The 13759-nt window shown below is 43.6% G+C and overlaps 1 protein-coding gene across 4 annotated transcripts in view; it reads right to left on the bottom strand.

Annotated features, from left to right (window-relative positions):
• Positions 1–9164: 9164 nt before the first annotated feature.
• The window catches only part of IQGAP2 (IQ motif containing GTPase activating protein 2), a 157147-nt gene continuing 152552 nt past the window's right edge, over positions 9165–13759 (bottom strand). For all 4 annotated transcript variants that reach the window (XM_019532223.1, XM_019532219.1, XM_019532220.1 and 1 more), the window contains 2 exons: positions 10383–10491; positions 9165–10047 (listed from right to left, as the gene is read on the bottom strand). In XM_019532223.1, the coding sequence (XP_019387768.1) occupies positions 9934–10047; positions 10383–10491 (223 nt within the window). In that variant the 3' untranslated portion in view covers positions 9165–9933. The remainder of the gene's footprint in view (positions 10048–10382; positions 10492–13759) is intronic.

The raw sequence follows: 13759 nt of genomic DNA on the forward strand, positions 1-13759 counted from the left end.
CCCCCCTCGAGCTGGGCGGCGGCAGGCGCAGGACCACGACCACCTCCGCGCCGGGCTCCCCCCGGCTGCTGCCGCCCTTCCCGCCGGCCCCGGCGAGGGCTGAAGGCGGGGCCGGCGGCTGCGGCTCTGCAGCGGTCCGGGGCAGGTCCTGCTGGGCCAGCCCGGGACCACGGGTGGGCGCATCGCCCCCGAGCCATCGCACTTCGTCTCGCTGCAGGCTGAGGGCCCTGCCGCATGTTCAAATGAAAGCTGGAGAGAGCAGCGGCAGCGGTGTTGCATAGGGTCAAGCCCCATCTTTATAGCTGCTTGGGTTTGGGTGGTTGCTTTTTCCCCACAGCCTGATAGTCATTTCTAGCCTGTGACAGATCTGCCACAGTGCGTATAGTAACTAAATTTAATGCACGGTTAACCAGCTAATTGTGTAATAGGTGTAACATGCAGCAGGAGCCATAGATATTGGCACATGCCAAAGCTCGCTGAAGGGCAGCAGCACAGTACCCCCGGGCCACTGGCACGGCTCTTTCCTTCTCAGTGCTATACATATTTCCTTGCCTGCCTTCTTTCTTGTGAGAGAGATGAGATCAAAGTGAGAAGCTCGTGTGCCCATGATAAGAAATGAAGCATGAAGTATGATTTCTCCACCCTGATTAGAGATTGCAGGCTAGAAGACTGTTCCCCTTTACTTCTTGGAAACCTGCCCCCTACCTTAAAGAAACTAACGAGGGTGTTGGTAAACCACTGCTTTCAGCCAAGTAGTTTAACACTACAGAAACAGTCTTTGGCTGCTCAATGCTATTATTTTTTTCCACTGAAGAGGTCACACGTCCAGGGAGACTTCTCAAACAGCATGGATCCAATACGCCCTAAAGCAGTCAACAAATAGCGTGTTTACACTGGTTAAGTTCAGTATATTCACTCTTTGAGAAGTCACCACTGGCAACTCCTCCACCTGAGGACAATCTCTACCATAGCAAAAATCCACCTGCAGAAGTTGCAGATTTTTCTGCAGGGAAGAGTAGCCCTTCTCTCCTTTTCCTTCTTCTGCTCTTTTGTCTCTGCTTAGATAGATGTTTTACCTCAACCTAAAGCCTATGCTTTAGACCCTTTCTTTTCTGGGCAACTGAGAGAGTTGTAAACAACTGGTGTCACCCATGACTAAAATATCCACTCTCCAAAGGCAGAACGAACCTGAGCAGGGTGCGAGGCCTGGGGCAAATCAGCCCATGCGAGGCCCCATCCCCACTCTGATTCCCAGAACCCAAGAAGCTGCTGCTGCAGGGGGTGGGGGTGGAGGGAGAATTAAGTGGTTGGATGCGCCGCCACTGCTCCGTAGGGCCCCCCAAAGCAAGGGGTGCTTGCCCCAATTTGCCCCCCCTAGGGACAACCCTGCCCAGAGGTGCAGCACCAAGGCAGCTCCATGTCCTAGGCAGCCATTAGTGCACAGGGCAGCACCACTTGCTATGTTGCCAATGATGGCAGAGCATCCAGCCACCATCACAGCAGCTGTTTTTGCACAAAACCCCTTACCACCCTGAGGGAGTGGCCTAAGGCTGCTGCCCCAGTCACCCATCTTAGTTATGCTACTGCCAATACCCTGTTTAGGGAAGGATGCAATACTGAGGAAATCCTTTAGAGCAGTGGTTCTCAACTTTTCTGTACCAGGACCCATTTGTAAACATCAAGGTCATGGCCCTTGGGTCCAAGCCCCCCAGTGTAGGGAGCAGAAGGTGGATATGTGGGGCATGGGCCCCCCCCAACAAGCCCCTTGCAGGCTGGAACTCTGCCAGTCTGTAAGGGAAAAGCCAGAGTTTCCTCCTTTAAAGGATAATCCATTTTTAAAGTTTGCTGATCCATTTTTAAAGTTTGGTTATGACCCTTTAATATATTTTTGCAACCCACTTTTGGGTCATGACCCATAGGCTGATAAACACTACTCTAGAAAGGATCTAATACATTGGCTTTAGCCAGTGACAACCCAGTATCACAGTATTCAGGGAAAGGTGTTTCATGTAGGAATGTGCCCCACAGACAGTAGTAGAAATCTGTACCTCTAGTACTAACCCCTTAGTTTAGGGAGACTCACAAGGATCAGTTCTCTCTTCAGTTCTGAGAGCTTCACGCTGTTGAGGTGATCTGGTAATACAGCATGGCTACCAGTGCAAAAAGGCAGAACCACATGAGATTATTCATGATACGGCTTACCAGGATAGTGCACTAGTTGGATGAGAATAGGTCACAGATGACCAGCAGCGAGTAAAAGCTGAACCCAAGCAAGACTGAAGTTTGCAACCGTAGGGCAGACTTTTAGTTAGGTGTATTCATAGTTCAGTCTGTAGTTTAGGAGACCTCTCGGTTCTTTATTGCTGCTATGTTCTGACGTAGCAAAGAACAAAATCGCCAACATTCTCTCTGGTTGGCCAAGATACACTGTCCAATGTTTTGTCACCTCTTTATCTGGTGACAAAAAAAAACACAGTTCCCATGAAAACAAAGCCATCAGTCATCATGAAACCAATTAATACAAAATGTAGTTTATACTGCTGACACAGCACACTCTTTTGCAAGCACAAAGCAGCCATCTTTAAATACCTGGACTTCCTGCATAAACATGTTAATCAGGTTTGAGCACCTTGAAGGTGCAGAATGATCTGGGTTCAGTATAATCGCCTATAGCAGGGCTGTCCAACTGGCAGCCTGTGAGGAACCAGCATGCAGCCTGCTGGCCCCCGCAGCCACCTCTGCCATTGCCCACACAGTGCAGGGTAAGGGATTGCCCTGCAGCTTGGGGCTGACATGATGTGCAGCCTGCAGGCCACATGCAACTCCCAGCTGCAGGAAAGTCGAACATCCCTGACTGATGTTCTATAATGAAGACGTGGTTACTGACTTGGGCCCTGCAGGACAGAACTTCCCAGCATCAGGGGAAGCCGACCTGTGCACAACACAATCTTCTTGAAGGGCAGTCAACAACTGAGAAACCACCAGGCTAAGCAGCACCATAAATCTCACCAACTTTTGCTCTGAGTGTAAAAGGTGGAGTTCTTTGATGTGTGTTCTAATGTACACACATAGCAGCACCTACATTTAAGAAGGCAACTAAAAATGCTGCACTGTCTATGCAGATTTTCCCCTCCAGAGAAACAGAATACAAACCACACAACAGAATTTAATCATGCCACTTAAGGCATTGCTGGTATACGTTCAGGCAGTGCTAGTGTTAAGGTGGAACAAAGCATACCTAACTTCAGGTGTGGGAGGGGTGCAGCACACTGGATAGCAACAACATTGCCTCCCATCCCTGTTCATTGTAAAAAGTCCTTCCTACAATCCTACTGTTCACTGCATACTGTAGCCTTATACTTGGGTATCACTCTAGTATGCGCATACAACACAGAAAGCAATAGATACTAGCTGTAATGCAGCTCCTACTCTACCCAGCTAAACAACAAAACTTCTCTAACCAGTCCAAAAAACTCAGCAAGAAACCAAATCTACTCTGGATAGATTAACTCCATCATCTAATTTCTTAGGGCATCCACAGAAAATATGGTTGGTCACACTGCCTCCCTTTTCTTCTATAATGTTTTTAATTTCTACATTTACTCATCTGGCTAATATTAACTGATCTCTTGGCTCAAGTGCTTGCATTACCTGAACACATCCATCCTGCAGCCTCTTGTGCTCCATGCAAAGGGCATGAAAGCACCTACCACTCTTCAGTTTCCTTTCAACTGCAGAATTTTAAAGTAAAGTATGCAGGTCTCTAAGCAAGTGGAGGTTGAAAGATGGGTTGTTGACTACGTATGTAGACAACCCTTAAAACCTTTAATTACCGTAAGGTAAGTAACTTTCCAGGTCTTTGAATGACTTCTCCATATTTATAGTTAGGCACCTATTTAACTAGCAGTGAGACTAAACAATTTTTGTGGGTGGGTCATGGCATAAAGAGCAAATTCTTCAGATCTCCCAGATGTGCTCTGCTGGCCCCACCCCTCAGCGCTGATTGGCAGGGAGGCTCTAGCAGGGGAGAAGAAATGCGGGGGTGGCAATCATTTCATCTGCTAGCTGCCCTTCATGTGGTCCCTCCCCTTGGCACTGATTGGTGGAGAGGCCCTGGTGGGAGGAGGGAGGAGGATGAGGGGGAAGCCACCATCTTGTCTGCTGCCCTTCGTGCTGTCCCACCAGCGCACCTTGCCGGCCCCCTCTAGGGCAGGCTGTGACACTGGGCCACAGTAGCAGCAAGGACTGCTGGCTCCTACTGGAAGCCAGCATTTAAGTTGATTTTGCAGACAAGCCTGGGTTTCACGGTTTTCATGGACGATCCTGGATTTCATATTTTCTGCAAAATCTGCAGAACTGTGAATTGAGTAGACCCCTATTTATATTATACTGTGGATGACTCCAAAGCGATAGCCACTTCCCTTAGGAGGTGAGATCTTAGGAGAACAGTGGCTGAATCACTACTTTGCTGAATGCAGCATCAGGTCTGGAGACTTTGGAGACTGTGAAAAGCACTTCAGGTGGCCATAGGGCTGCTGATATCGCTCAAACGTTGCTGAACTGTACTTTAGTAATACACAGGTCCACTTTGCAAATTTTGGACTATTTGAGAACATGCCATGAGATGATCAAGTCAAGTGGAGATTTCTTTGCAACTTCATGCTTTCCATCAAAGCCATGGAGAACCAAGATGACAATCTGAATTACTTTATCTTTTATAAGCAAGAGGGTGTTCATTATAACAGCCTAGGATGTTCCTTAAAAAAAAAAATATATATACACGATGTATCAACATGTGCAATTAATGCAAAGCAATAAAAACTCTGGCATTCATTTCCCTGGGGTTTATTGCCATTTGAACATTCACTTGGGAACACGACACACTGAGATGCATTGGAGCAGCCTCAGCTAGCAGGGTGCCCAGGGGGTCAGCCTGCCAGCTAGCCAGCCAAGGGCAGCTCCCCTAGCTCAACATGCTGCAGCGGGGTTGACTAAGGCACAAGGGTGCTTTAGTGTGGGGTGCCAGCAGGCAGCCCACTCATGCCCCAGCCACCTGGGGCAGTAGTTATATGTGTGCTGCTGCAGAGTAAATTAGTTTAATCCAGTCTAATGGGATGAGACTGCACAGCTAATTAGCCTAGGTGGCAGTAACCGTTTCATGTAAACACACCCAGAGTGTTCTTAACTCATTTACATTATCTGAAGAGGTTTACCGTTAGATTTTCCTGGAACCAATGCAAATGATCCATAGGTTAGAGCACCCATCATATTCATCCTCCTGTACTCCTAGGAGATGTGTGCAGAGAGCTGGGGAGGGGCTAAAGCTGCCCCTGTGGACTTGCTCAAAAGATTAATCCACAGCCTAGCCTCCATATTCTTGCAGGTTGATGAGATGATGGCCTTGCAGATGAAGCATTTTCTTGGGATACAAAACATACAGGCATTAGAGACAGAGGGGGGAAAAAAAGGCACTTAAAAAAAAAAAAAAGTGTGTTCCTCATTAGCAAGTCAGCCCCTTCACATAACAAACAGTAGCTTTATCAAGGCAAACTAAAGGTAGTTATTTAGTGTTCAGTTTCAATATTTTTAGAACAATAAAGTGTTAATTAGATATTTTCATCTGAAAAAGGAGTTTAAATGGAAAACGGGCTTTCTTGTGGTCTTGACACAGCAAGCAGTTCTCTCTCAAGCTGAGGGGCCTTTGAAAGGAACTGACATCCAGGGAAGTGGACACTGTACACCACCTTCCACCCACGCCCCCCTCCGGTTCCAAGCATGAAGAGCCTCAGGGGCATCCTCACCTCCCACAGCCTTCACCACCACCCTATCCCTCACCTTGGCACCGCTGGGCAAGAGTGCATGAAGTATGCAGGTACATAGTGAGAATGCTTTAAGTGCTTTAAGTGCCAACACGCTGATTTCTGAGGCAGTAATCCAGGACTGAGAGTGCTGACACCATACAGAGAGCAAGTAAGAGCGTCATGAGTGGAAAATATTTTGTTCATATATCCAAACCTTTCCTAGATTATCACTGACAATAACTTAAGTCTTTTCCAGAGTCACTGCTTTTAAGAACAATCCATCTCCCATTTAGCAAATATTACTTTGTAACCAGACAGCCCATATTATTTTTATCTTTGGTGATATATTAAAATGAAAGTATAAAAAAAAATTAAAAAGTTTAAAATTTACTTGCTAAGCCATATTGATTTTGCATAATGCTATTTAAGAGATAAAGCAGTATAATATTAAGTTAAGATACCTTATAAAAATCCAAGTACATTAATTTACCTTAGTTTGAAAAGAGCCATTTTCCATAAAATTCTGTTAACTAATGTTGGTCATCTTCCATCCTCAATTCTTTACTGATATTTATTCACTTATTTCTTGTAGGACCCATGACAAGATAACTGATGTATAAATTCCCTGGGTCACGTCACAGCTTCCACTATAAAACACAGGCACAATAATCCTTCAGACTTCTGTCACTTCCTCAGTTTTTCAAAATGTATCTGAAATCCATCCACAGTGCCCTTGAGCCAACTAACTGTTCAAGAACTCCTTACTGCAAATTATTTGGATCCATGAACTTAAATGTTTAACCAACAGATTCTTTTTGCTATGTTGATATTGTTGAAATAAAGAGCATTTTATGGCCAAACACAGAACAGCAATACTGAACACTTTTACTTTGGCAGGTTTTCCATCTCATGTAAGAAAAGGCCTCAATCTTATTGGCCAAAGGTGTTTTCAATACCTCTAGCTTCTGTTTTCAATTGTCTACATTCAACTTCCAAATTATATTCAAATACAAGCAACCTTTCTCCAGCTGATATTGTTCGTCCTTTAAAATTACTGCTTTCACACTCCTTTTAAAACTGATTTTTTTCCCAAGTGAAATAATATATATGCAATTTAAAAAGTAAATTTTGAATATAAAAGAAGGTGCTCTAAAACTGCCAGTTGTTTCTCCCACCTCATACATGCATTTTGAATTTTTGCCCCCAGCAAATACTTTAAATTTTGGGAAACTTGCTATTTTATAAGCACCAGGGTCTCTCATTTAAATGGAGGGGGGGGAAAAAAAGAGTCAAATATCAATGGCAAGTCGATTTTACAATACTGTAATTTATCCAGTACATTTTAGTTTTAATCTGTTTCAGAAAATAAAGCACCAACAGAACTTGTTATCTACTAGTCAAGTTACCCACAATTTGCATTATAGTTCTGTTCCATTTCCTCATACCTGCTGATGATCTAATCGATTACAACAAACTATTTTCTACCTATCTATTTAAGGCTGTCATATGCAGAGTAATGCCCCTGGGAAATGTTAATCTGTATGATGGGATCTGAGAATTTTATCCTAGATCTCAAAAAATCATGCGTCTTGTTATACCAGATAGTCAAGATGTGCATGATGTGCACTTATTGGGATACAGGCTACAATTCCTCAGATGCCATTTTGTACCAAGACCTTTGAAGCTGTGCTGCGCATCCCAGCATCAGGGATTCAGTTTTCAATCCCAGACTCCCTGGGTGCTGGTAAGTTTAAAGCTGCACTGGGCAGCCTGACATCAGATACCAGTCCCCAAAGTTGGGCTGCCTAGCATAGTGTTAAAGGCTCCTTAGTGCCAGGTTTCCTATGAACCAGAAATTTTATAGTTTTGTGAGCTGATGAGAAGTAACAGGTGGGACTGGACTCCCAGGTACCCTTTAAACATGCCACACATTCAAATTACACATGGAACATCTTTGTGGCTGGCTTGCCGTATCTATTGCATGATAAATTGATTGAATGTGTATAGCATGTTATTTTTTTTTTTTTTTTTTTTTACATGATTTAAAAAAACAAAAAAACAAAAAAACAAAAAAACAAGCACTTCCCAGCAGTCTAATTGTTCTGGAACAGTAGTTTTCAAATAGGGTGCTGCGGTATGGGCAGCCAGCTAAAAGTGCCCCACATTCCTGATGCACAGCCAGACTGTGAAGAGCTGTGGCACAAGCATGCATTCCTGCCAATGCTCAAATCTGGCACTTGCCCCGCATGCCTGGTTCACAGTAGATGCCTTGAAGGTTGGATCAGAAATGGCTGCTGCACAAGTCAGCTCTCCTGCCTGTTTTAGACTCAGAGAACCCCAATGAGCAGGGGTTAACCTGAGGCACGGGGATACCTACCTATGTTCGTGGGTTGATCACAGGGTAACGTTCTAATTCTGTGGTCGCTGTGCAGTGGCCCTGCCCCTGTCCCTCGGTGCTGACTGGTAGAGAGGGCCAGGGGAGAGGAAGGGCGATGGGGCAGTCACTATCTTGATGGCTGGCTGCCCATCATGTGGCCCTGCCCCTTGGCACTGATTGGTGGAGAGCCTCTGGGGAAAGAGGAATGAGGGAGTGGTCACCATCTTGATTGCTGGCTGCCCTTTGTGTGGCCCTGCCCCTCAGTGCTGATTGGCAGAGGCACTGTGGGGTCAGGTGGTGGAAAGGCATGATGGGACAGTAGCCATCTTTGCTGTTGCCCCACCAGCTGGAGCCTTTTCCTCCCAGCAGTGAGGACCCACTGGCTCCTGCTGGGAAACCAGCATTTTATTAAGTTTTTTTGTTGCTGTTGATTTTGTGGTTTCTGTAAAATCTGCAAAAGTGTGAATTAAGTAGGTCCTTACAAATGAAGCAGGGCAGTACATGCATCTCACAGCCGTTACTGGTTGTGCGATGCACAAGCTGTGCCCTGATTGTGACAACCACTTGAGAACTACTGAGGTAAACTGAGCAGCTCCCAACTGGGGATACTGCCAAATTCAAAAAAAAAAAAAAGTGTTGGGGAAGGGTGCTCTGACTAACAGAGTGACAACCATTGTTCTCTAAATTTTCTTCAGTGTTTGAAACAATCCACTTCGTGAATCCTCTCACTTTTTAGCTGTAATCGGTAGAGTACCAATAAACGTATTTAATGATGTAAAACATTGAAAGGTATCATGATGTTTTGGTGAGCATGATAAACAGAAGGCATCCCACCGACTAGAATTACAGTTTGTAAAGCCATAGAAGACACTATTTGAACTGTTACAATGATAAAAGGTTAAATGATTTAGAAACAAAACCAGGGTAATTAAGTAACATTTATTTTACATAGAACAAATCTCCAAAGAATATATTTAAAAACTAAGTACTGATTTATTGCATTTTATTTTTCTTACAAAAAAGACGACAGGCACAATTGAATTAAGCAAACGCCTCAAACTGAACAACAACTGATCACTATTCAGATTGCCCCTTCGCCACGTTTAAAAGGCTATGAATAGAAAGTTTAATTTACCATGAGGCAGTAGTGCATTTTTATTTAGTAGGAATTAATCAAAATATACTTTTGTACAGTAAACTGTTATTGTAACTTTATAATTACCTATAAAAACTTCTTAATTGCACAAGTTTGCTTTACAATTGCCAGAAAATAGGCTTAGCATTGTAACTAAATATTTTCCCAAACTATCCCATAAAAACAAATAATTAGGATTTCTTTCAGTGAATACTTCACAAGTCTAATAAGAACTATATTATGTATCTGCAGTCATTTTAAAAATATAGGTTTTAATAGGAAGAGGTTTATATATTTATTCCATTCAGCTAAATTTATCTTTTGCCTACCGCAAAAATCCATTCACCCCCATTAACTGAGTGTCTCTAAGCAGATACTTTGATTTGAAAGTACCAAGACCAGTAAAATTTGAAAAAAAGTGTTTACATTGATCTGACTTCTACTTTACTACTTCATTACCAAATGATGAAAAAGGCACATCAGCATATTCCTTTGAACATTTTAGTCTTCTTGATGTCAAAAAGAATGTCCAATGATAGTAACGTCAAACATGTTTAAAAGCAAAAATACTGAAAAGACTTCCCATTGATTAGATGCACAGTCCATGAAATTTGAAGTTCTCATTTTCCATAGAATTTCTTATTCAACAGGAATATGAGCAAGTTTACATTCACTTTAGCTTTATCAAACATTTTCATTACAGCCACACCTTCATACTGCATCTGAAGCAAATCCTGCAATTAGACGTAAGATTTATTCTTTGAGTTAACATTTTACAATATCCACAGATATTAAGATAACATTGTAGGCACATTATTATAATCTCAATCCTTCAAAGTCTGGGCCTTACACATTTTAGCTAATTCTTTGCCAGTTTTAAACATACTTGTATTCTCCACACACCACCTAAAATTCACCTAATATATTTCACCCCCATAATTGTTACCCCCTATATACTTTATGCTAATCCAATAGTTTATGAAAAATAAAGTCAGAAAGTTAATACTTTTTAAAGATTTAAATGGCAGTCTATTTACAGTCCAGCAAGGCAAATAAATTCAAACTCTACCTGGAAATGCAGTTGCACTTTCTCCATCTCAACCCCCAAGAATTTTGCTTTGATTTCAAAATCACCGACTTCTTCACCAGGTGTGATATCAAACATAACATTCTTAAACCTTAAAAAACAAAAGATACCTAGATTTATAATATGCCACAACATCACATGCTCAAAAATACTTAATAGAGGTATTTGGGTACAAAGAGTCAGAAACTTGTGGCATACACAGTTATCTGAGCAAATCCTTAATTCCAAGCCAGTTTACACAGACTGTGTCCTGGCAAGGTAAACCTGAAAGTTTACCTTCCTGTTTGGATACAGCTGCTTTGTAATACAACAACTCGAAACCCACTACAAAACCCTTCAAGTGCAAACAAGACACCCTTCATGACTGGGTGCATTTTCTACATTGCATCATAACACCAAGGAGGTTCCCACTGAACGTTAATGTAGCGGTGACACCAGTGGTCAAGCCAGTAGTGTGTCTCTACACGACAACATGGCCTGATAGAATTTGCAAGATTAACTTCTATTGGATCCAGCACCATGAGTACACTGCAGCAATACTGTGAGTAGATGGAGCAGTCCCAAATTGGACTTTCTTCTCTGAGCTGTTCAGACTCAAGATCTGGAAGTGTGACCACTTCTGACTTTTCCTGACACAGAGAGAGCTGAACAGCCAGGCAGACTTTCTTCCAGAAGAAAACTGGCTCTTCCAGAATAAAATAGATGATTATTTCCAACCTGGAAAACATCCAAGGCAACAACCACCCCAAGAGCACTCCTGACTGGCGGTGGTGGGAAAAAACAGTGTCCTGAGGATGAAACCCCCTGGGACTCCAAGAGGGCTCCAACCCCAGGTGCACATGCCTCCCACCTTGTGCAGGGTATCAGGGGCCATTTCCTCAGGGTGGAACCCTCCCAGAGCTGTTTTCAGCACCTGCCCAATGACAGCCTTCCCCCTTCCCATGCTGGGGAGAGGACAGTGTCAACCAATGGGCTCCCCTAGGGGAGTAGCCTTCTTGGGCAGTCTCACGTGTGTACATGTATAGGGGTGTGTTTCCCATGGGACAAATAGCAGCTGCACATATTTATGCCACTGCTATTCATCCCTAGGCATGCTCCTGCACGTGTGCTCTGCTGCATGGCAAGGGGACCTGAGTGGGGTAGAGAAGGCTAAGGCTAGCACCTATGCTGGCCCCAGTGCCTTACCTGGGGTTCTGGGGGGCCTCCTGGAGCAGCAGCAGCACGATCCTGCTGCACAGAGCCTGGCTGACAGCTAGAGCATGGTTCTGGCCAGCCAGGCTTCAACTTCCGGTGACACATGCTGCTGCCGCTATCTGCGCTGTGCCATTTTTTTTTTTAGCAACAGTTTGTTTCTTGGGTTTTTTTTGACACTGGGATCTCCCAGTATAAAAAAATGCTACACTGTAAATTGCTAGCGTGGTGTGTGGGTGCATGTGGACTACATACAGCTTGTGGCGTCTCAGATGGCTTTGAGGTGCCACAAACCACACATGCGTGCTTGTGGGGACACACCTCTAGTGTATGAAACACAGGTATGCTCTAACTCGCAGGCTATGTTTCTATTGCTAAGAGTTTCAGAGAAAATTCTTAATGCTAGAAATGAGCACCTGACAATGGAGCTGGTCTGACAACTACGAAACGGAGCCAAAAGCCGATTTTCTTTTAGGGAACAAGTTAAGCTGCCCTTAGTTCTAGGTGGTGTCAAATCTCTTTTAGATGGTTTGATCTGTTAAAAATCTCAAAGAAAATACAGGAATGAGAGTCTAAAACTCCAGAATATCTGTCCTGTGCTAATTCCAGTAGGTATTGGTCGTAAGTTAAGAAGATTAGCCTGTCTGAGCAACAGATATTCCCCCCTCTCATATGCCTATTTCTGGATGAGGCAGACTCAGCAAGAGGTCTGAGTCTCCACAGTATGAAACAGACTCCCCCCACAGAAGCGGTATAAGCACCTACTCTGGATACATTTAAGAAATGCTTGGATGCTTATCTTGCTGGGGTGATCTGACCTTAGCCGACTTCCTGCCCCCTAGGCAGGGGGCTGGACCCAATGATCTTGCGAGGTCCCTTCCAGCCCTAACGTCTATGAAATCTACGAAGAGGTGGTTTTCGGCTTTCCTCTTGAAATAAGTTTCTGGGCTAGTAGTTTGGCAAAGGACAATAATGAAGAAGTTTCTCCCACTGTTGAAGGCCTGAAGTATTCATGGGTTTTAATGAAGTAGGCAGCAAACATTTTGGCTAGGCCTCCAGCAGTTTTCTAAGAACAGGACTCATTAGAAAGGATGCACTTAAGATGTGCTTCAAATTATTACCGATTGTTCAGGGCTCAAGCCAATGTTGGTATTTCAACAGTTTTTATCATCTCTTACCATCAAATAACATCCATGGAAATTCAGGAATATCTCTAGCTAGTGGTTAGCTGCATGTTTGACAAATATAAACCTATCATTCTGGTGCAAATAACTTGGAAATAAAATTCCATCCAGGACATTGTGGCCCTGACCAAAAGGAGGTTGCTAAGGAGTGTCTGAAGACTTGAGGCTTTCAGGCCCCTTCTTTCCTTCTGAGCTTTTGGAGAGAAAACCTCTTCCTTCCTACTATGTTCTTTATTATAAAATGTTATTAAGGAGGCTAGAAAACACCCCAGGGCCTTCTGCAATTTCAGAGCTTTTAATGAACTTTCCATTCCTTGTTAAGATTTTCTCAACAAATATAGTTGATCCTGCCCTGGGACAGAGGATGGACACTAGAAGATTTCAAAGTCTCTCCCATGCCTATTTCCTAGGATTCTCTTTCCTATGAACTGCAAATCAAACAATATAGGGACATGAAAAATTCCACTTGTGTTTAGATGACGTATGCTAGTCCTTGTTTTAAAATTTAGTAATCCTCTTTCTCTGGATGATTCTTGACAGTAGAGACTGCCTTCTTTCTCAGGGGTTCAAATATAATTAAGGAGGCAAAACAACCCTCTTGTTTCTCCAACTTGTGGTTAACATCAGAAAGTTCCCCAAAATGGAGAAGTAGGTGGTAGTGGTGACGCTCATGAAAGACAAGAATGTAGGGCATTTTTGTTTGCTGCATTTTCCAGTCTCCAACTTTCTAAAAAGATTCTAAATTGTAGGGATGAAGTTTCATTGCTATTGGGTGCCAAAGGAGGAAGGAGAGTTCAATCACTGTCCTGTCCACTATGCAATAGGCAATTGAAAAAAAAGTAATAAAAAGGAACAGAACAGAACAACTAGAACAGGGAAGTCGAACTCAAGATGTTGGAGGGCTGCATTCCCTGCTTTTCAGGTACCCACAGGCCTCACCCCATCTCTTATGCTGGCAGACCTAGTAGCACCATAGGGAGAAGC

The sequence above is a fragment of the Crocodylus porosus genome, unplaced genomic scaffold (genome assembly GCF_001723895.1).
Source record: "Crocodylus porosus isolate Cpor-Errol unplaced genomic scaffold, CroPor_comp1, whole genome shotgun sequence".
Classification (NCBI taxonomy): domain Eukaryota; kingdom Metazoa; phylum Chordata; order Crocodylia; family Crocodylidae; genus Crocodylus; species Crocodylus porosus.